The 21,393-nt window shown below is 43.7% G+C and overlaps 2 protein-coding genes across 3 annotated transcripts in view; both read right to left on the minus strand.

Moving 5' to 3' along the window:
- Positions 1 to 2,043: 2,043 nt before the first annotated feature.
- On the minus strand, positions 2,044 to 9,122 carry ARL14EPL (ADP ribosylation factor like GTPase 14 effector protein like). The gene is made up of 4 exons (XM_064502863.1): positions 5,039 to 9,122; positions 4,489 to 4,608; positions 2,712 to 2,851; positions 2,044 to 2,337 (listed from the first exon to the last, which is right to left on the minus strand). Exons 2-4 carry the CDS (start codon positions 4,597 to 4,599, stop codon positions 2,115 to 2,117), a joined length of 474 nt encoding a protein of 157 aa, XP_064358933.1. The 5' UTR covers positions 4,600 to 4,608; positions 5,039 to 9,122; the 3' UTR covers positions 2,044 to 2,114.
- A 189-nt stretch (positions 9,123 to 9,311) lies between these two features.
- Positions 9,312 to 21,393, minus strand: part of LVRN (laeverin) — a 46,738-nt gene continuing 34,656 nt past the window's right edge. The window contains exons 17-20 of one of the 2 annotated variants that reach the window (XM_064502862.1): positions 20,839 to 21,003; positions 18,700 to 18,840; positions 16,688 to 16,763; positions 9,312 to 9,759 (exon numbers count right to left, since the gene is read on the minus strand). In XM_064502862.1, the coding sequence (XP_064358932.1) occupies positions 9,691 to 9,759; positions 16,688 to 16,763; positions 18,700 to 18,840; positions 20,839 to 21,003 (451 nt within the window). In that variant the 3' untranslated portion in view covers positions 9,312 to 9,690. Of the gene's footprint in view, positions 9,760 to 14,300; positions 14,988 to 16,687; positions 16,764 to 18,699; positions 18,841 to 20,838; positions 21,004 to 21,393 lie in introns of those variants that run through there. The other variant, XM_064502861.1, reaches the window with a different exon arrangement.

Raw genomic sequence — 21,393 nt, forward strand, 5'->3', positions numbered from 1 at the left:
AGTGATTTTATTTAAAAATCACCTGCAAAAGTCCTCCCGTATGGCATTATGTAATTGCCTAACAAAAGCTATCAGACAAGGGTACTCTGTTGTTATTTCTACACACATATATGTAGCAGCAAGTTTCACTATCAATACTTGTGACATTGGTCTTGTTTTTTTGTGAGTAGCTGCCCTAATAGGACTTCTTGTGTGCTGTCAGCTGCTCATTTGAAATTAAGAGCCAAGTTGGCAGGATCATTGTCCGGAGCAGTGAGGAGCTGTTCTCAAACCACAGCAGAACTGCCTCTGCAGCACGCTCATGGTTTCAATATCCTTGTCCTGGCTCTCACTGCTGGGTTTTCAGCTTTATTTTCAAAGCTGCAATAAGTGTGTCAGTGATGGAGCTCTCCTGCTCTCTGCTTTTGGCTATGATTGTGATGGGGTCAAAATCCATGCTAAAAAACACAAAGTAACACTAAACAATGAATTTAATAATGGGATTCTAGATTTACACCAACCTGGGTTTAATTGCATGTGACCACAAGGTGGGCAAGAGAGGGTCGGATACCGGCAGAGAGAGACACTCAAGGTTCATAAGGGGTTAAAGAGGATAGGTTTAGTAAAGGACTTGCACTGCGAACTGCACGGGGAGCCCCAGGAACCGCAAGGAGGGGTTGCCAATGGGAGGCTGCTGGAGGCACAGGATGAATGCCCAGGGGGGACTCCCCTCCATGGGTTGTAAGGGCCCCCTTAAATCTACTAGAGCTATTTCCTTATCTTAGTCGTGCTAACCCTGAGAAACTACTGCCCGGGAAGCAGCTAGACACCGCAGACAAAACAGAATATGCCTGCCTGGTTCCGATGGGAACTTGGTCAGTGCGTGGTTTCACACACTGGGCCTGCTGTCAGGTGCTCTGCCAGTCACTGACTCCTCGCCAGGTCTCCCGCAGGTGTCCTCACTACATCACGTTACTCAAAGATTTAACATACAGCCTTATCCAGAGGAATCCACTTGAGAAACTGTTCATTCTTTGCCTGTGAGTGGGCAGAAAGTAAAGCTAATTCAAACCTGCCCATTTCAGATCTTGAGGTTATTTCAAGGGAAGGCTCCCCGCCTTCTTTTCCATGTAAATTTATTTTATTTCTTGAAGAGCTACTGGTTCTTTCAAGTTCAGAGTGAGTCTATGGCACAGAGAAGACCCAGCAAGCCCTGGGGCCTGGATTCCCACCTAGTGTCACGCTCCTGGAGGTGGTCTGCAGCAACTTGCAGCCTTCTCCCCTTCGGGGGCCAGAGGGACCCTCACTTTTCCAAAAAGGTGCGAGAGGAGACACAGAGTGCCCATGGTGAACAAGAAGAGCTACCTCATGAGATGATAGAGTGTAACTTGTGATATTTCAAACCTGCCACGTCTCGTGGTAAGGAGGAAGCTCCTGGAACTGAAGAGGCTTCTATCCAGTGGCAAAAAAGTGCAATCTGTTTACCTCTAGCCTGAACTATAACAGCTCATCAAGGCGAGTGCACAATATGCTGAAAAACTTGCTGACTGAACATGTTGGTTTCGGTCTTGTAGCACTGCGCAATGGGCAAGAATTGGAGAGCAGTTTCCACTCTCCTTTCCTGGGGGAACTGAAAAGTGGTGACTTAGTTTCAAAGCACGGTCTAAAGGACAGTGTTATCTCAAAAGTGCCCTGCCTCATATAGACAAGGCATGAACGTGTCAGAAGGGAGAGATGCTTAGACAAGTGTTCACAAAAGGGTAGCAAAGTCACACGTCTGAGTAAATGCACAGGCAAATAAATTAGCAAGAGAAAGCTGAATCCAAGTAATTTGGTTCAGCTTCCCAGTGTGAGAAAATTGCTTGCCCACAGCAGTCCAGACAACCTCTCTTTTAAAAAGTCAAGATTTAGGAGGAACTGTCTAGGAGCCTCAGGAATCCTGGCAAGGAGTAGGAAGAATGAAATACATACTCGTGCCTAACGGAGAAGATTAATATGTGCTGAGTAGCAGTGGTAAAGAAGCACGAGCACCACTGGAGGCACTTCACTAGGGTGAATTCATGAAGTCAAGATTATTTTAATAAAATTAGAAGAAAGAAGAACTTTGCTCAGATGCAAAAAACATCCGAACAACATCAGTCAGGGACAATAAATGGCAACATGCTGATCACATCCCCAGCCTCAGTCTCAATTGTATCATAAACCCATTTCCTACTGCAGCGACATTCTGGTCCACATTTGTTGGAATTGCATTTGGGGCAAGGATAGAAGCAACCCAGGCAGTTCTTCTCCAGGCAGTCACACAAATCGACATTATTACAGAGCAGCCTGCCGTGTTTGTCATACTTCTTTGTGATTCTGCAGGAGAGAGAAAAAAAAAACCGATTCTCAGAGACCACTCCAATGTGTTCAAAGACTAAATAGAACTAATGTGGAAAAAACATCTGTTCAGGAACAAGTATTTCCACTGCAACACCCTTTCAACATAATGAAATACCAGCATTAGATCCTAATTGCAACAGGCACTGTTATTAAAAACGTGTCCACCAAAGAAGTCAGAATTCCTTTAAATCACACCGAGAAAGCTTATTTTCCCCAGCACAGCTTTCACATCTAATAAGTAATCTCTCTGAAAAAAATATTAATGCTTTTATTCATTTCATATATCTTCAGTAAACAGCATAACAGCAATTTTTAAAAAGTAAACCATGTAATAAATTAGCACATCTTACTTGGGCTTATAAAAAAAATCCTGGTTCATCTGTGACATGCGTGCTTTCTTCTTCTGCTCTCTAGCTTCAGGATTGAAGTCAGCTACCTGGGGTCCTGGATTTTGAAAGGCTAAGCATTTTAGTTGTTTCTCTATTTGTTGCTATAAATAAAAAAGAGAAGAGCAAAGTTATAAACATTATAGTTAGACTGAGTATTTATTAGCTGCTAAATGCCCTTGCAGGCTTCCAAATGCCAATTTGGAAATTAATATTCTTAATAACTTCAAACAACACAGGTAGGAAGGTGAGACAAAACCCAACCTAAATTAGGAATCACATTGTTTAAAATGTTTGCTTGTCTAGCTGTTAATTGACTATACCGCTGACCAAATTTGCAGCCCAAGAGAAGAGGGAACAGCCAGGACTCAATACAGATTCTCACTCTGTTACAGTGGCATGGAGTTTGAAGGTTGTCCTGTAGCAGAAATCATGTATTTTTTCTTCAATTTTATCCATAATGTAAAAATGAGTGCTATAACTATACTGATCGCAGCTTGATTAGCCCTCTGAACCCTTCTCTGTGCCTATTCCCTCAGGTGCCCATGGCCCAGCTTTGTCCAAACAATCTGGGGACAAGGAGAAGGTCTGGATGAGCAACTGGTGTGGGAAGGAAGCAGTCACAGAAATGAGGAGTGTGAGAGAAGCACAGGAGAAAGCCAGAAAGCCAAGCCAAACACCTTTTCAATAATTGCACAGCTTCTGAGAAATAGGAGGAAGTTTTTTCTTGCGTATTTTACGGGATTCATATTTACGATTAGATAAAAGTGCTGATTAGTTTTAGGGGTTGAAAAAATCATCAGCTCTTGTTCCTCAGGGTCTTTGTGTACTGCCTCTCCACACAACCCATGTGCATTGTCGGTCATGTCCAAAGTCAATGCAAACGAACACAGACATTATGTCAAAGAGTTTTTGTTTGGACAATGACTGTGGACATTGTACCTCCACTTGTCATTCGTTGTGCAAAGGCACAAATGTGTATAAATTGATCTTTTCTCCTTTTAGGTTAACGAGATGAATTGCCACCTGCCAGCTTCCCTGGCGGGTGTCATTGCTTTCCGAAGCCCTGGTGATTTTTTCGCAACCGAGGGAGTGCCTTGGTGGCTCCTCATGGCGAAAGCAGTGGGAGCTCAATCAAATCTGCTGGTGTGGTGACTTTGAAACATATATATGCACTTGACAGCAGGTGGCTGATGCTGTGTATCTTCACCTGTATCCTCCTGAAAACCTGAAGGGCAATTTCATCCTGCAATACCTGCAGTATTCAGACATTTCTGCTTTTGGGTGTGGAGTAGATTTTTTTTTGTATAAAATAGTTTTCAGCCTCATCACTGCACTTAATCTTAAATTATGTAGTTTCAGGTTGGAAACAAATAATAAGCTATGGAGGGTTAAATGGTTAACACAAGGGTCACCTGTCAGATTTTAAACAAGGCTTAAGAGATAGCCACCGTCCCTCCAAGAGCACTCATCTATTGTGGGGGTTGGGCCAGGTGATCTCCAGAGGTCCCTCACAACCCCAGCTGCTCTGTGACCCTGGGGGTCCCCCATCCTGTCTCATTTGGACTCTGAAGTGCTCTTAGCCCTCCAAATTCCTGCACTGCAAACATGGCTCTCTTCCCTGTTTGTTATCACTGGTATTTCCCTATTGCCTCCAGCTCTTTTTTTTTAATAAATATGGAAGAAATTGAAGGCAATGGCAAGGGTCTTGATCAATAAAATGGTACCTGAGATGTCATACCAATTGTTTTTGTGTTATTGAGCAGTCCTTAGGAGGAGAGGCATTTCTTTCTGCAGATGTTTCCTGGGCAGAATTGCTTTTCTTCCAGTTTTCTTCCGAATGATCACTCATTTCAACATCCTAATGAAATATATACATACAGATGTGTTAGACATACATGGACGTGTGAGACCCACAGATGTCTTAGGTTTTAGGATGAGTAGGTGGTGTCCACACTAGGCTTTTAAATACTCTTAATCCACTGTGATTGCAGAACAAAATGTGGCTCAACATCAGCCTCTGTTTTAAAACTGTATTGAAATAAAATAGGTAACATATAAAGCAACAGCTGTATCACCAAAGCCACTCTATCGTTCGCCATTCAGCAGAACTCAGAAAAACTCCTAGGTGAAGGCAGCGCAGCAGGGTCGCTTGGAAGACGCGCGCTCCCCTCCGCCCGCAGCAGCGCCCGTGGGGCGAGCGGGAGCAGCGGGGTTTTCCTCGGGGACGCCCGGGGCGAGGGGGACTGCGGCACGCGTGGGGGGCGGGGGGGGGGGGTCACGTCGCTTACCACTAGGTGCCACTGTTGTCCTAGCTACAGGTCTTCTGGTAAGTCTCCAATAACGAGGGGAAAAAAAATCGCTGTGGTGGTGGACCATCATTTTGGATATTTTCATAGATACCCAAAGCGAGTGTCAGTTAGGTCTACGGCAGCTGGCCTATTCCACGCAGATCCACAATTTTGCTTCTGAAGACTTCAGACCTGGCTTTTAAATCTCGGTCCTTATCGCTGTGAACATTTCCGCTTCAAGGAGTGCAGCCCTCACTCTGCTAACGAAACGCCCCAGGAAAGCCGTGGGCTCTGCGAGGCCGCCCTGCAACTGCCATCCGTCACCTCTCCCCATTCCTTCTCTCTCCGTCACACAGAAACGGTGGGGGAGAACTGTACACCACGGATGTTAGCTACTCCATTTTACTCATCTTTGGAAGCTACTAAGATACCAGTCCATATAGTATAGGCTGCTCCAGGGCCTCAGATTTCAAGTCCAGACGGCGCAGGGGAAGTTCAAGCCTTTTGCTTTTGAGCTCCTCGAACCCTTCCCCCAGGTGCTGGCCAGTCTCTCCTGTCGTCCCCAAAAGGCACTGCAATGGCTACTCTCCACATTAGGATTATTGCCCAAACCCTGTCCCTGAGAAGAGCTGTTTTAGGACTGCTTAGGTGGATGCACTTTGCTTCTCCACTGTGCCTCAGAGCAGGTGCCCCTTGCAAGGAGAAGGGAGCTGCAGGAGAGGAGCTCCTCCGGCTCTAGGCACCTCCAGGGCAGCTCCCCTCCACAGAGCAGCAGCCGAAGCTGGGTTAGAGATGAGAAGGGGCTCAAGCAGTGACCTGGTAGTGACGAGAGGGGAGACTTTGCAAGAGAGGGGAGAAGAGCCCTCAGCCTGCTTTCAGAGTTTCCCTTTCTCCTTTTCAGCAATACCAAGAATGACTGAGACTCCGGGTACTGTTCACAGCAGGGCGCTCCGGAGCAGCAGTTTCAGTCTGTGCTCTGTGGACCCCAGATAGCCCAGGGACCACTTCTCGAGATGAGAAAAAGGAGGCTATTACCAGCCAATAAGCATCTGCTGTACCAAAGATTGCTTCCCCACTGAAAATTTGATAAAGATCCAGAAATAAAACAAAAGTGAAGGCCACTGCTCCAGCCAAAATGAACATTGCCCTTCATTTACACTCAAGTTGGAGTCCTGATAAGGATTTGCTTCCTACATCTCCTCTTAAGCGCAATCATGCATCCGAGGTTGTCAAAGCACTCTATGAGTATGCACGAGCATTATCCCCTCCTAATTATTAAACTGTGCGGGGGTCTAGAGCAGGACAGCCATCAGCAACTACCAGTGAAAGCATGCAGAATTCCCCCAGTGTCTTCCGGTGTTGCAAACATTTGACCCCTTTGAAAACCAGGTCCTTGCAGTTATTAGGAGCTAAACATCCAAAATCAGAAGCCACTTCTACAATCTTGGCCTAAGAGGAACCAGCCAGCAACTCATTCCACATGGAGACATACTTCAACTGCTCTTTCACCTCATTGAAAATATTCTCCACAGAAAATACAATGCTTTTCTGTCTCCACATATATTCTAAAACCAGAGTGTTAGGTTTTACTCTCTAGGAAAGATATTAAAAAATCAGGCATGGTGGGACTAGAGAACTGTGCAGAGTTTGGAAGCTGGTGATGCTCACCAGACTGATTTTCCTCCATGGCATCCTCTGAAAGGGAGGCAGGGGAAAGAGGGAGGCTATGAGACTCAGACATCCACTCTCAACTCTGCAAAACTGAATTATCTAAAGGAAGGGAATCGTGGTCTCGAAGCAGTGTTTATCCTGCTGCTGTGGATGCTTTGGATCTATCCTGTCTGGCTGTAGTGATCAACCCAAAGCCGATGCATTCAAGCACTAGTCACCTCCATACAGATTTCTGCTCCGAAACCTTTAGAAGGGAGCCATCAGTCGCACTCTCCCTCCCGCAAAAGCTGTGCTCTCCCACATCTTTTGAATGGAGCAAGTACTTCTTGGAGGTGATCAGCCACAGCTTAGGGTCCCACTGTGAGCATCTTTCTAGGAAATGGCAATTTCAGCACAGACCCTTGGCAGGGCTAACAAGGCTAAAAGCAGATGAAGGGAGGAAGCAAATTAGTACAACAATGTGTTGCATTAAGAGAGACTTGGATTTATCCAAGATACAGATGTTTCTGTTCAGAGAGCAGTTTCAGAAGATGTTGGAAGTTGGCAGGAACTACGTTTGTTTATGATTTTCATAGGGGAAATATTTTTTTCATATCTGCTCTTTCAAGAATTTATTATTTGTATTTATGAGCTTTGCAATTTGCGCTGTCTAAATACTTCAGTGGATATAAAATCTGGTGACCAGCATTCCTGATGCTTCAGGCTGCTTGACCACAGCAGCCTAATACTGGTATCTCTACAGAGCTTGCCAGAGCAAATGCATGCTGTTTACTAGTTATATTTGTTCACCCCAGTGGACCCCTCTGTCTCAGATACGTAAACACGTTCATCACCTTCACCAGAGCAATGCAAGATGCTCTCCCTGTGGCTCTGAGCCCCCCATGCACACAGGGGTTAGACCGAGCCATTTTGACAGTAACCCTAGTCTAGTTCTGCAGAGCTCTCCATGGGCTCAGAGATCGGCAGGCAGGGTGGGGACACGCTCACCTACACACCCTGAAATCTGTAGGAAATCTGGTGCTAGCCTAATTAAGAATGAGAATAAATTCATCTTCCTCAGTCTCCACTGTGGAGTGAGCTGTAAAGATGTGGAGGGGGCACCTACCAACTAGCGTATCTCTCTCGTAGTCCCAAATGTAGACGTGTGTCTAGAAGACAGCCTTGGGGACAGCAGGGAAACACAGAGCAGATCAAAACATAGGTCTTGTCTCTTGCAACTCGGCCAGTTTTCCCAGAGATCCCGTGCAACTAGTGACAGAGCAATGGCTCGGCATCTCCCAGTAAAATAATACAAATCCTTGTGAGCTTTTTTCCTTCCCACGCCAAGAGCACTTCTGCCATGGCTGGAAATGAGGGCTCCTTCAGCTGAACTCCAAGATAATTATAAAATCATGGGCATCTATCATGCAACAGGTAGAAGAGGCCTGCCAGACCCACCTTCTGAAACCCCCGCGGCTCTGCAGGGGATACGTTCAGTTCAGATCACACTATAAAAGAGCAGGAAGGTTCCCCAGAATTTTAAATTGTACTTACCAAAGAAACAGGCTGGCACAGCAAAGACTGATGGCTCTAGACTTACCGCTGCGCAATTCCTCTGATACCGGGAGTATGACGTCAGCCCCAGAGTGACTGAAACAGAAGACAAATCATCGAAATAGTGCTCCCCAGAGAGACAGGCTGAAGACGGTGCCAGGTATCTGTCTTAAAGGACCTCGCACTTGTCTCCTTAGCTGTGGCTTTTAAAAATCATTTTACTTAGCACAAAGGGTGGAAGTAGAGGAAACAATATAAACTGAGATGAGAGTCCTCATTTATTACCTGCATCTGTTGTACGTCCACAGACCAAAAGTAGTTCTCAGACCTCTTTTTTTAAAGGATAAGTAAACAATAAAACTGTAATGACTATTGCATTTTAGAAAAGAATGAACATTTTTTTAGAACATGGATGTATGAAGGGAATATATTACCACTTCAGACGAGATCTTTTTGATTTTGTTTGCCATCTCCAACAGCCAAAAGTGATCAAATAAATATGTTCCCCAATGGCTAAAACAACATCACGACCTCAGTTCAGCTTTCTGCCTTTTGGGATTACCAGATACGCCAGTGGAGGCAAGTCAGGCTTCTCCTGATACTTTCACACGTGAATTCCCAGCATGCTGCAGTCACTGATGGCTTTCATTACTCTTTCCTAGAACAAAACTAAATCCTAACAAACATCCAAAATTGTCAAGTCTTATGAGTTCTTCTGTTGTGCTTAGACAAATGGTCCAACACACTTTTTTGTCTTCATCAGTTGAATCCATCCATTCTCTGAGGAATTTCACAACAGTCTGAGGGCAAGTAAATTTATTATTTACTATATTGCTTTCTTTTCCCCCAAACATTTTTAAAACCAAATGTTGATTAACATTTTAGCAGTAGACTTTACCTAGGTGATTTAAATGCAGTTACACATACAGTCATTATATTCCACAGACTGTTTTCTTTGTTGAGAAAAATAAAACAGAAATCCCTCAAGGGAAAAAAAATTACAAAATCTCTAAGGTACTCCTACAAGAGCAAGAAACAAACAGAAAAATACAACTTGTTTGTTTTATTCTGCTTTATATTTTCCCATATTCTTCTGATTTCTCCATATTCTATATAACAGAGAAAACAGGAATTAATAACTCTACAAATGCAAAAATTACAATTGAACTGCCTTATGCGTAATCTCTCCTTTTCTTCAGTTTGGTCTCTTCCATTCTGTTAATAGTTACACACACATAAATCTGAACTTTTTCCAAACTTTCTCTTTGTGTATGAGTTATGATATTTATCTATCATGACATACATGATAACTAGCAGCCTGCAATCTACTCAGAGTTATTTTTACTGTGTGGGTGTTGGCCTAGGAGTAAGTGAAGACATACACATAAATTAAGATCTTAGGTGACATCCTGGGAGATTGATACCGGTGACGAAACTCCTAGCAATTCCTACAGGGCCAAGTCTTTCCCTCCATGAGCATATGACTGTGCGCCTTGGGAGACGTGATACAAATGTCCCTGTGAATAAAAAAAAAGACATAGAGAAACAATTAAAGATATCCAGATTCTAAGTAGAAGGGTTCCTGGTCATCTTCCAGTATCAAGTTGGTTGCTTTGCTACAGATTTGTTGTTCATACAGCTGTATCCCAACAGGTTCTGGATGAGACTGATCTTTGGGATGTTGCAAGGTCTTCCATAGGCCAGCCCGCTCGCTCAGCTCTTCTCTCCCTTCCCAAGGACCAGTGAAGGTCCTTGGGAATGTCCCCTGTGCAAGGGGTCGGCACCATTTCGGTGAGAGCAGACAGTGGGTTTACAGCACTCAGTTAAGTTTAGAGACATCCATTGTTTGTTTTCTGTAGAACATGGGATATTATTCCTTCTTTCCCAGACTAAGAGCTATGATGTGAACATAATATCTGATGTATAACCAGCTTTCTATTATATCACCCTGGAGTTAGGAGTATTACACAAGTATATCATAGGCGAGGTGAACACAATCACATTTTACAGACTTTACTGCATAGATAAATTGAACTATTAATTTCACTGTGATGTTTTCTCAGTGCATATTTCCTCCACTATTAAATTAAATGGCAATAAAAAATTGCAATGGATTGGAAGCACTCTCATTGCTGCTGGTAGTTCCTCAGTAAAGCAGGAGCACATAATGGGGTCGATACTGCATCAGTGAATATCCTCATATGCCTTAATATGCTTTGCTGCGCAGCGTGCTCAGCAGCATCCTGCAGCCATTACAAAATGGGCAGCGGAAGAGATGTTCTTAATGTTCTTAATCCATTGGCAAACAGGTCCTTGGGGCTGGGGTCAAGCCGGGAAGCCAAGCTGGCGGTTCAGGTGAAGGCCAGGCTCGTGACTCCCAAGGGCGAGGAGCGGCAGCCCTTACTTGCCGCTGCCTTCACCGCAGCTCTGGCCAGCAATGGCCAAGCGCCAGGTGGGCAATGCGCTCTGCACCCCGGCAGTTTCCCCTCTCACATCCTTCCCTCACTGAACACCACATCTGCCACGATCACAGAAAACAGCACCAAAAAGATCTGAGAATCACAGAAAATGGCACCAAAAAGGTGCCTCTTTTTCCTTGCTCTGGAAGAGCCTCTCTGCCTCTGGGCCAGGGGATGTGCCGGTGACTTTTCCCTTTTTGTTCGCTACCATCTGCATGGCTGCGCAGCGCTGGGCACGCACCTCGACAACCCGCACCTGCAGCAGGCTGCCACGTCCGCACTCACACACCAGCGCCGTCCCATCCCAGGAGGCCCCCGCGCCTCCAGCCCCTCGGCATGGCGGGGACAAAGGGGACGCAGCCAGCGCTCAGCCTGAGCGTCAGCCGCGGAGGTCAGCTGCGGCTGGCCAGCTCTCTTGAATCTTGACCCAAGCAGCTCTGGAGTTTGTCTTCGGGCTGCTTGCAGCCCAGCTCCCTGGGAACTGGCCAGAAGAGTGGGGGGTTGTGGGAGGGACAAGCAAACACTAGTGTCTGGAGAAAAGCTGGAAGCTGTGCACTGAGAGGCAGCTGCAGCGGAGACTCTCCAAGAGAAAGTCCTGGGCACACCCAGCCGGTTGGGAGTGGCAGGGAGCCAGGGGAGGAGGCCACGAACTGCCCTGTGCCGATCGCAGCCTGATCCAGACGCTTTGAAACAGATGAAAGCAACCCACCACGTGCCAAAACTTCAACCAGTCAGGGGAACATGTGGTGCCACTGCTCAAATGTATTTCAGAGAGAGCAGCACCCACGAGGGGCAGGAGAACACAGAGAAGAGGTGTGGAAGGTGATGTTGCTGGGGACACGGCTCGAGAAGGAGGCACTGGGACATGGCTGGCCCACGCCAGGGCAGGGACACCCCTGAGGGACTGCGGCCCACCAGTGACCCACGCTGAGGCAAGGGCACCCCACGTAAGAAGCAAGAAGCAGCACACAGAAACGATCACACACACGACTGCCACCTCCGCACCACTCATTGCCTCACCAGAGGACTGCGAGGGACCGAGTGTGATGAGTGGTGAAAACAAGGGGAGCTGAGACTAGCAAGGGGGGAGGAGAGGTGTTAGACTGAAGCTGAATGTGGGGAAAGGAAAAGAAAGACATTTCCCTGTTTGTTTTCTTTATTTCTTTTCTCAATACTAGAATTAGCACGTAAAAGTTTGCCTTGATTGGCAATAAATTAAGTAAGATGCTCCAAGTTAAGACTGTTTTGCCAGCAACAGGGATCCAGATCTTTCTGGACAAACACCACAGACTTTAAAAGAACACAGTATAATCCTTCAAAATAACTCATGGCTAGTTCCTTTGGGGCAAGGAAGTCCTCCTGATCCTGAGCTCTTGGAGTTAGTAGGATTCAGTCACCAAAGCACTTAGCAGAGCAAGCAACACATGCAAGAAGAGCCTGAACATCTCCCTGTTTACCTCATTCTCTTTGGATCTTCCCTTGCTCCTGCAGCTTCCCACACTTCCTTCCCCATACTCTCTCTCCTTTGGACCCCTGGGCCTCTCACCTCTTTCCATGCTCCAGTCCCAACTCTTCTGTCAGGTCTCCATCTCCCCTCCTTCTTCCACTCCATGACCTCTTCCACTCCATGACCTCTTCCCTGTCCCTGCCAACTCCCCCAGGGCTCCTGGTCTTTCATGAATGCTATAAAGGCAGAGAAGTGTCACTTTTCACTTTCAGGGCAGAGAATAGGACTTGCACTAAACAGCAGGCCTTTTTTCATCATTTTATATCTAGATTTTTCCCCCTCAGGGCCTACTGAATCAATCCTGCCCATCAGTGTCACCTCCTCTCACTGAAATTACCCTAGCACACTCACCCTCACAATTACATGCCCTGTAACACCTCATGGTCTGTATAAGTACTCCAAAAGCTCATTTCCTAAAGTCCTGTCAACTTCATACTTTTCAATGAACTTCCTTTCAGCCCAACTCCCTTAGCAATAAAGCAGCTTTCTCAGATTACTCTGGATTCCTCCCTCCCAGCCCCCTTTCCCTTGCTGCATCTCCCATTTCTCCCTCTCCAACCCTCTATATTCAACTTGCACTCAACAGCACAAAGAACTGCCATTGCACAGCTATCGCTGCTGTAAGCCAACAAGTATAAATGTGGGAACAATGGAAGAATGAGAGATTCAGATCTACTCCTATTCAGGCAGCTTGTGTACAAGTCACCTTCACCATTCGCTTCTGCCATGAAAACTATTCAGCTACACTCAAGAATACGGAAAGCCAGTCAAAAGGCATGCACTAGTCAGAAGCAGCCATCTGAAAATATTTTCTTATTTAAAATTTTAGTAGTTATTTAGATATTGGCAATGTTAATTACAATTTTTGTTCAGTAAAAAGAAGAAAAAGAAAGAATAATGAGAAAAGGAAGAGTGGTAACTAGTGGTTGGGAAGGAAATGTTTTGGACATGCTGGGCTTAGGGCTAGAATGTTGCAATGGGAAGATCAGTACATAGATCCTGCAACAGTGACTTTCTAAAGCTTTGCTTAGTCTATCTGATGAGCCATTTGGAGCCAGTGACAGACTGATGGGAGTCACTGGAAACACTGAGACAACCTCCCCCCCCACCCCCCAACTCATCCTAGCCTAGCTGACTTGCTCTGCTGTCTGAATCAGCTTGATGAAGACCCTCAAAACTGCACAAAATTTTCTCTGGCACTACCCTTAACTGCATCAAGAGCCAAAGAGATCAAAGGATTCCAGCACAAACCTGGCTCCATCAGTTGGTAATTCCCATATGCTAAAGGGATCCTCCAGTAGCTTCAAACAACTCCCCTGTGCACCACTGGGGAGCAAAGGAGATTTATTGCAGCCAACATGGCAATACCTTCCTTAAATGTACTTAGGGGATGCCAATAAAGTTCTTTACATTGACAAGTCTGATTTTGAAACATTGTATATTGGTCTGTTTTTTATTCCTTGTCTCCTCACAGTGTGGCATTTAACTTCTTTGGTTTCCTGGGCTCCCATATAACATTGTTTTTTATGTTAACCAGAGCACGAGTACAGTATTTTGGTTGTGAAACTTTTACCACACAAATGAATAAACTGCATAGACTGAGAAGGCTGTATTTCTTCAATCACAAGCCAATATATTTTGCTAATTCTAATGGCCTGAATTCTGTCTGTCATCTCCAAAACACCTTGTAAGCAAGATGACTAAACGTATGTCTACGTTAGTGAGCAGATCAGCACAGTAAGAATCGAAACACATGATAACGAAGACTTAACACATTTCAGAGGTGTTAGTTTAGATTAACTGCACTCTAGTCCCACAGACAGAATAACCATCGGATGGTGGAGCATATTAGATGTGCCTCAGGAGTTCATCTCCTGGGTTAACTTCTTCCAAAAAGAATCCAGTTCATACACCCACGGCTGCTCTGGGACAGGACCCAAAGCATGTTAAATGGAGACAAGTGGGAGGGTCTCTTCAAAAGCACATGCCTAATCAAACAAAAATGTGACTGTAGACACATTCAGTACAAACCCATGCAGATTCACTAAGGAAAGATAAAGCATTTAAATGACAAGGCATTCATTTGTTACAATTAAACTTTGAGGTTTCTTTAGTCCCTTCCTCTCCACAACTCAGAAGACATTCGCAAGTTTGTTGCACAGCACTGCTCTAAATTATTATCCCCTTCTCATTTTACAAACACAGAAGTTGAGACGGACATTAAATGACTTGCCCAAGGTCACAATAAAAATCAGAAGCAAAACAGAACATAAAACTTTAACTTTTCTAGCTTCCTCTTGTGTTTTTGCCACAACCTTGTACCACACCCTTTATACTGATATTCAAAAAAAAAACCCCAAAGATTTTAGATTGTATCTGTATTTTAGGTTATTATTAGCAACATATCCCAACTAACAAATCATCCAGTAGGAAATTAAGTCTGATATAATATGAAAATATATCTCATTTTTTTTGATGAATCTTTCATTATGAATTGGTTTAGCTAGACTTTCCAATTGGGATGACAACCACAGAACTCATAAAAGTGAGCTTTATCTTTAATTAAATCTTTAAATGAATACTAAAATGCTAGTGAATTGCACTAAAATATACTGGAAATTGTTTCCTCAAGTCAATCATCTACATTTTTCTGTAACCAGTCAGCAATTTTAGTTAGATGTTCTCTCCTTTTTATATTTTCAAATTTTGCAGACTTCAGTAGTACAGCGGTAGCCACCCTCTCATCCTCTTCCAGTGTCATATTATAAAAAACTTGCAACTGAAAAAATAAATACATGAGGTTAGTTTGTGCAGTTTTACTTGGAGCAGAGTAAACAACTATGCATCATCTGACAGAGGCTTTCTACATACTTTAAAGAGAAGTATGTAGAAAAGGTGGAGATTTCAGGGAGCAAAGAGTGGGTAGGGGCAAGCTTAAAGATTACATTGAAGACGGGATTCTGGTTTCCATGAATTCAGCAGGAGTTTTACCACCATTTCCCAGGGGCCAGAATGTTTCAATTCACCAATATACTGGCCCACTCCAGTGTCGAAGGCTCCATTTTGAAAAATGACAAAAAAAGTTTGAAAGCCCAGCTTTTTCAAGGGGCAAGCAATCTGCACTTCCAAGAACCAAACCCTTAAAGGAGCCTGCACGCAAGGAATATGCCTTTTTGCCATCCCTCTGCAAATCCTTCCAAATGCAGCCAACTTCACTAGTACTAGCAGTACTACACACTGTCTAGGACTAGTTGGGTATCAGCACCCTCTTGTGCTGCCTATTCTATAATCACAGAACAGTAAATCTCTCCCAGCAATCTAACAAGCAGAAGACAAAAGAAGACTGAAGAACAGCAAAGAAATGCACACCGCTGGCAGGGAGCGGGGGGAGAAGGGAAATGAAATAGTGAGAAAAGTGAGATAGATGTCAGCATGATAACTAGCTACCCTAACATGCCAGCAGCCTAACTTTTGGCAAGTTTTCTTCATGGCAAAGGTGATCTCTATGGACAGATTTTAAAGACAAAAATGAGGCAGCTTTGCTGATATTTTTTGAGACTCCCTCCCAAGCCTGAAGATTAACTGAAAGGATGGCACTGGGCAATTGCTTTGCCATCATAGGGAGTTGACTTCTCAGTAAAGAACATGACATGACATGAAAAACTGTGCATGCACGCTCCAGAAAAATTTGATTTTAGGAGCTAACTCTCTGAATTGCTGTCCTCATTAACCATCCCTTCCCGGCTACTTGCTTTATGCATGCATCAACCAACAGCCAAAGAACAGAAGCAAAATTTTTTGGGCTATGACAGATCCCAGCAGCTCAAAGCTGGCACAGACACGTGGATCAAATGCAGACAGCACAAAAGCTGAGCTGCTAAGAAAATAAAGGAATACATTGGGAAAGAATCTGCTGAGACTTGGACTGGAGAGAAAAGAGTAAGAGAATGAAACAAGCAGCAATGGTCATCCATTTGCCACAGCCACTAAGATGTGCATTACTGTGGGGAATAAGCTAAAGAGAGGCTACAGCCACCAATCACATATTTCCACCCTTCAGTATTTTTCCCAAAACACATCCTCATTTTCCAGATGTACAGCAGCCCAATTAGAAAGTATTGTTTATGGGCTCATCGGGGCTGCCATAAGTGATGTATCACACATGTGCACACCATCTGTCCAGCACATGGGCAGGTAGTCTCATATGCTGCAACCACAAGGAGCAGGACAAGGTGCATTCCTGCTCAAAAGCGCGCTTTCACACCATACTTAACCAGCTGCACGCACACATGACTGCAGAGCTGCGAGTTCACATTCATACATTTGTTTCTCAGATGAGAAAGCATAACTTTTCTGAATGCCTCATCACAGCAACATTATATAGTACATTCCCCGATTTCTTTAAGACACAAGAGATTTAAAAATCTGTATTCACAAATTGACAATAAAGTTGAAATTAGTTCTACGTTACTAACTTACCTCTTGGATCTGTACATCTGTATTGACAAATCTTCCCATTACTTTTAATACATCATGTAATAATTGCTTCCCACATCTGTAAAAGTGAGACAAAGATCCTTCCCATCAGCATATTAGCAAATAAGCTACTTTTCATCTCCTTTGAAAATATTCCCAGTGTTTATCACACTGGAAATACCCTCTAACCTGAAGTTTGCAATTGGGTACTCTTTTTCCCCTATTAAAGAAACATCATTAGAGTTCAGTTTAGACATTTGAGCAGGAGGAAGCACACTAATTACCCATCATTTTTGTTTCTTTGTAAGTTTCAGTATTTCTGCTTTGGTAACGTGAATCACCTTCTTTGCCTAAAAGGGGTAACCTGTGTCAGCCCATACAGCTAAACCTAACTAGAAAGGCTAAGAAATAATGCTTCTAACAATGTGGTGTTTCTGTTGGTATTTTGAGGATAGCATATAAAGCTAACACCCACACGATTCTCTTAGTTTGAAAATAAGGGGTCTCGCCAGTATAAAGCGCAGAAAAGTTCCATAAGGGAACAAAGTAGTCTGGCACAAACCTGCTGCAACTTGCCTTTACTAGAATTAGCAATACAAATACACTTCAAATACACAACTGAATGCTCCCAAGTGGCTGGTTTTGGTTATGCTGCCACTAATGGCTCCTGAGGGACACCTCTACCCCCAAGGATAGTAGGAACGCATGGTGTTACAGCCACACTCCTTTTCACCACTGCCTAGGAGACAGAGGGAGTTCTTGGAACAAACGTTAAAGATGCTTGCTTTGCTCCAGCCAGATAGCCCGATGCAAGCTCACCTGCAGCAGTGCAGGTAGAATGGAGGTGGGCTAGGCCATAAGCCAGGGATTAATGCTATAGTTAGTCCTTGCAACCCTGCATACTCCTATCCCATATTGCCTTACTCTCTTTGGAAGAGAGGTTACAGTCTTACTCCTGATGGATTTTACATTTGTGCTTAGGAAATGCTAGTGGATAATCCCATTTCTAGAGTATATGGGGGCCTACTCTTCTGGGATTTGCCAAGCAGTGCATTTTTCTGCTACCTGCAGAATTGTCTGACTGACTGTGCACCAACAGATGTACCTTGTTATTTATTCAGTAAAAAAGATGAACTAGAAAGCTTCCCCACTCGCCTAAAGAAAGCCTGCATTGCCTTGCATCATATTACAGAAAGTCTAGGTAAACATGTAGTGGGCAAAACTCAGGGTGATGATCGTTTCATCTGTGAAGTCTAATGCTACACTCCCAGTGACGAGGCTGATCCTAGTCCATCACTATTCCTTCAGATCCATTCATGTTCAAACCTCTTACTGATTCTCCTGGCTCTAGCTGTCCATCATCACTTTGCCTTCTCCTTTTATCCGCTCCTGAAACCATCCCTCTTCATGGCCAGTCAACACAGTATTTGGGCCATGCACCCTCCTACTCTTACAAACCACTAGGAGACTGCAGCTATTCCTGTTTGGAAAGTTCATTCTGTTCAGTGTGAAATACTACCTGGACTGCAAGAAGGAGGCACAACAGTGTGCGCAGTTGCTAGTAATAAGAGACACATCAGTCATACCTCCACCTCTATCATGCTTACTCATTCCCCCTACCAGTTGTCACAAAGCACATCTTAAGGTTACTCCAAGAGACAGATTTTTGGCTTTCACTGTCTCACAACTGGGAGCCTTGAGGAAGCTCACCATTTAGTTAGGTAAACAGAGTCAGATTTTCCAGGAAGTTGAACACCTAACAAGCACTGAGACGATCATGAACAGACTCATTTTTTAAGCATTCTGTGTCTGATATGAGCTCTTTTTGACATTAAGCCCTAATGAGAGCTGAATCCTCTGGTCTGTGCACTTAAGGAATCACATGGGTCATTACAAAAAAGCCTTATCTAGAAGGAAAATCTACACTTGGGTTTTACAGCTTGAACCTAAAGATGGAGGAAAAAGCCAAAGAGCCTCAGAAATAAAGGGAACCCAAAGGCAGCTGTTTTCCATACCTTTCACTTAGAAGAGGCCAATTTTCTGTAACAAATTCCCAGGCTATACGCTGCCCAATATCCTTAGCCACCACATGTAAGATGATGTCTGAAGTATAGTTGGAAGAAAATAATGTATCACTGAGTCCATACTGCAAATATCTGTTAGGAAAGAAGTTAAAAAGTTTAACTATGGCTTGCTGTTTAAACATGAAGATCTGGAAACATTCACCAGCTTGGAAAAACTTCTATCTCAACAATTACTAGAATCAAGAATGTTATACTGAAGTTGGTGTCACTCTGAGCTGTCTATTCAGCTTGTGTTTCCTGCTTATGTTGCTGAAATTCCCTGTTCTGGCTCTCCATTTCTTAGTGAAATGAGGACACAGCACATCAGGTGGATATATTTGCTTTTCTTAGCCCTGTGTTAAAGAAGAACTAAGGACAATCTCTCACTTCCACCAGACAACTCTGTGGAAGGGCAAGCTGTTCCTGAGTTTCTGGGGACTCACTCTGCTTGGACTCGGATGGAGCCTACAGAGTGAGCAGCAGTGAGGCACTCTGTTACACAGAGGAGACCTACTGCAGTGACCAGGGGTCTAATACACTTCCATGGAAGCTAAGTCATGATTTCAAAAGCATTTAAGTAATTATCTGCCACTGATGTCAACAGCAGTGGGAGCCTGAATATCCTGAAAAAGTAACTATACAACCCTCCTCTTTGTTGCCTAAATACATAACTTTGTATGTCTCCTATTTTGAAATAGCACAGTTAGAGTTATCTAACTAGCTAGAGTTTCAGGTTTGTGCAGGCAGCTGCTTTTATGGGTAGAGTAGGTAAGCAGGAATTTCTCCCATTTGCATGCCACCAACATGCTTAACCGAACTAACAAAACTATACTGAGGGTCAGGAAAAGCCCAGCTTAACACTTCTCATCCAAAGAGACTTTCAAGATGGCATTTAGAAAAACAGATTCGCTTGTTAACTACTAAGGCACAGGGAGGATGGATGTCACCACAACTCCCTGAACTGGTGTCATCATCTTGGTTTCAGCATTACTCACAGCTGGTCAGGGACCACTGCTAGTCTGTGTTTAGAGACAGAATGTCACTAAATGACCATAGGTTAGGTGGAAAATCAGCACAGCTCTACTTGGACACATCCTCCCACTCCACCTTGCCTTCTTCTCAAGCACATCTGTTCTGCCTTCACATGACCACCATCACAAGAGCAGGGGGCTGGCAGGAGAAACACCTCTGCTACTTTCAGAGCTTTAGCTCCATGGAGCTTACATCAATGGGAGGGGGATGGTTCTGTAGGCGGTCACTGGCAAATTTCTGTCCTGTGAGCTATTCTTTAGGGTAACACAGATATGACAGATTACAGAATTCAGCTTCAATATCTTTTTACTTATAAAGTGAAGAGGTTTCATATGGAAGCCAGTGAAAGATAATAACTATGGTATTCCACACTGCAATATTTAGAAAACAACTCTGCAGTGTGAGACTGCACTTCAAATGGTGAACAGCTTGCTACTAAGCCCATTTTAATTTTGTCCTTAACCTAGGAACAGGCCATTTGGCTTCCATGCAAAGGCTAAATAGACGATGACACCTTAGCTTGGAAGGAAAGTAATCAGGGGAGAAAGTAGATGGGAAAGTGACATAAACCATAAATGGTAGGGAAAAATGTCAAGGCAAATTATGATTACCATTTCTCACAGTACAGAGAGCAAGGGCAGCCAACGGGATCAAGGTTAAAAGCAAAAAACAAGTAGGTTTTCATACAGCATGCAGTTATACATACTATGGAACACTGCCATGGCCTGCTATAAAACCTGAAATCCAAGTTCAAAAAGGGAATTAAACACATTGACAGAAGACAGGTCTATTGTTAGTGTTAGACATAATACAGTAGAACTATTTACCAGCCCAAGAAATCCATGATTACCAATGTCTGGGATGTTACAACAGCAGAAGACTCATTTGTTTTTGGCCTGTTTATCATACTTTTTCTGTAAGAAAATCCTTACGAATCTGCCACTGGGTCTACTGGACATACGGTTCTGCAGCAGGCACACCTCTGTCCAGCTTAGTACAGTATTCGTGTTTTTATGACTTACTTTTATACACACAAAAATATAATTTGATCCAGGTCACCTGTAAAGTAACCATGATTCTCTGGCACAGCTCAAGGCATAGAGCAGGATGTCTTCCTCTGTGGAGTTGGTTTTGTTATACATTTCCCATGCAAAATTCCATTCTTTATCACTTCCCATTGCAACACCATAGCAACAGATTGTTCTTTCAATTAAAGAAGGAATACTGCAAAGCAAAATATGATTAAAAGGTACTCTATTGTTATAAAGTGAAAATAAGCAGTTAACGCTAACTGAAAAATACGTTTATTTACAATTAAAATATGTACAAAAAGAAATACACATAAAACAGCAATCTAAATAAAACTATGAAATTTGATTGCTTTATGACTTAAACATTAACAAAACATGGGGTTTAAAGGCAAACCAAAAATCTTTTTTAAAAAAACAGCTGAGTTAAACCAGCTCATATACCTACAGCATTCAAAACCACTCTTTCACAGCACAGTCTAGGACATCAATTACATGAGTGTTGCACTGTGGATTTTATGATGACCATGGTGCCTTTGGAAGTGATGTTTGCATAGGATTCAGTACGATGTTGGCATGAACATTA

The sequence above is a fragment of the Dromaius novaehollandiae genome, chromosome Z (assembly GCF_036370855.1).
Source record: "Dromaius novaehollandiae isolate bDroNov1 chromosome Z, bDroNov1.hap1, whole genome shotgun sequence".
Lineage (NCBI taxonomy): Eukaryota > Metazoa > Chordata > Aves > Casuariiformes > Dromaiidae > Dromaius > Dromaius novaehollandiae.

Coding starts and splice junctions, on each gene's coding strand:
- ARL14EPL (XM_064502863.1), bottom strand. CDS start 4,599: ATGAGTGATCATTCGGAAGAAAACTGGAAGAAAAGCAATTCTGCCCAG. Junction 2,852..4,488: donor CAATAACACAAAAACAATTG/GTATGACATCTC, acceptor TTTTATTTATAG/CAACAAATAGAGAAACAACT. Junction 2,338..2,711: donor GATTTTTTTTATAAGCCCAA/GTAAGATGTGCT, acceptor TCTCTCCTGCAG/AATCACAAAGAAGTATGACA.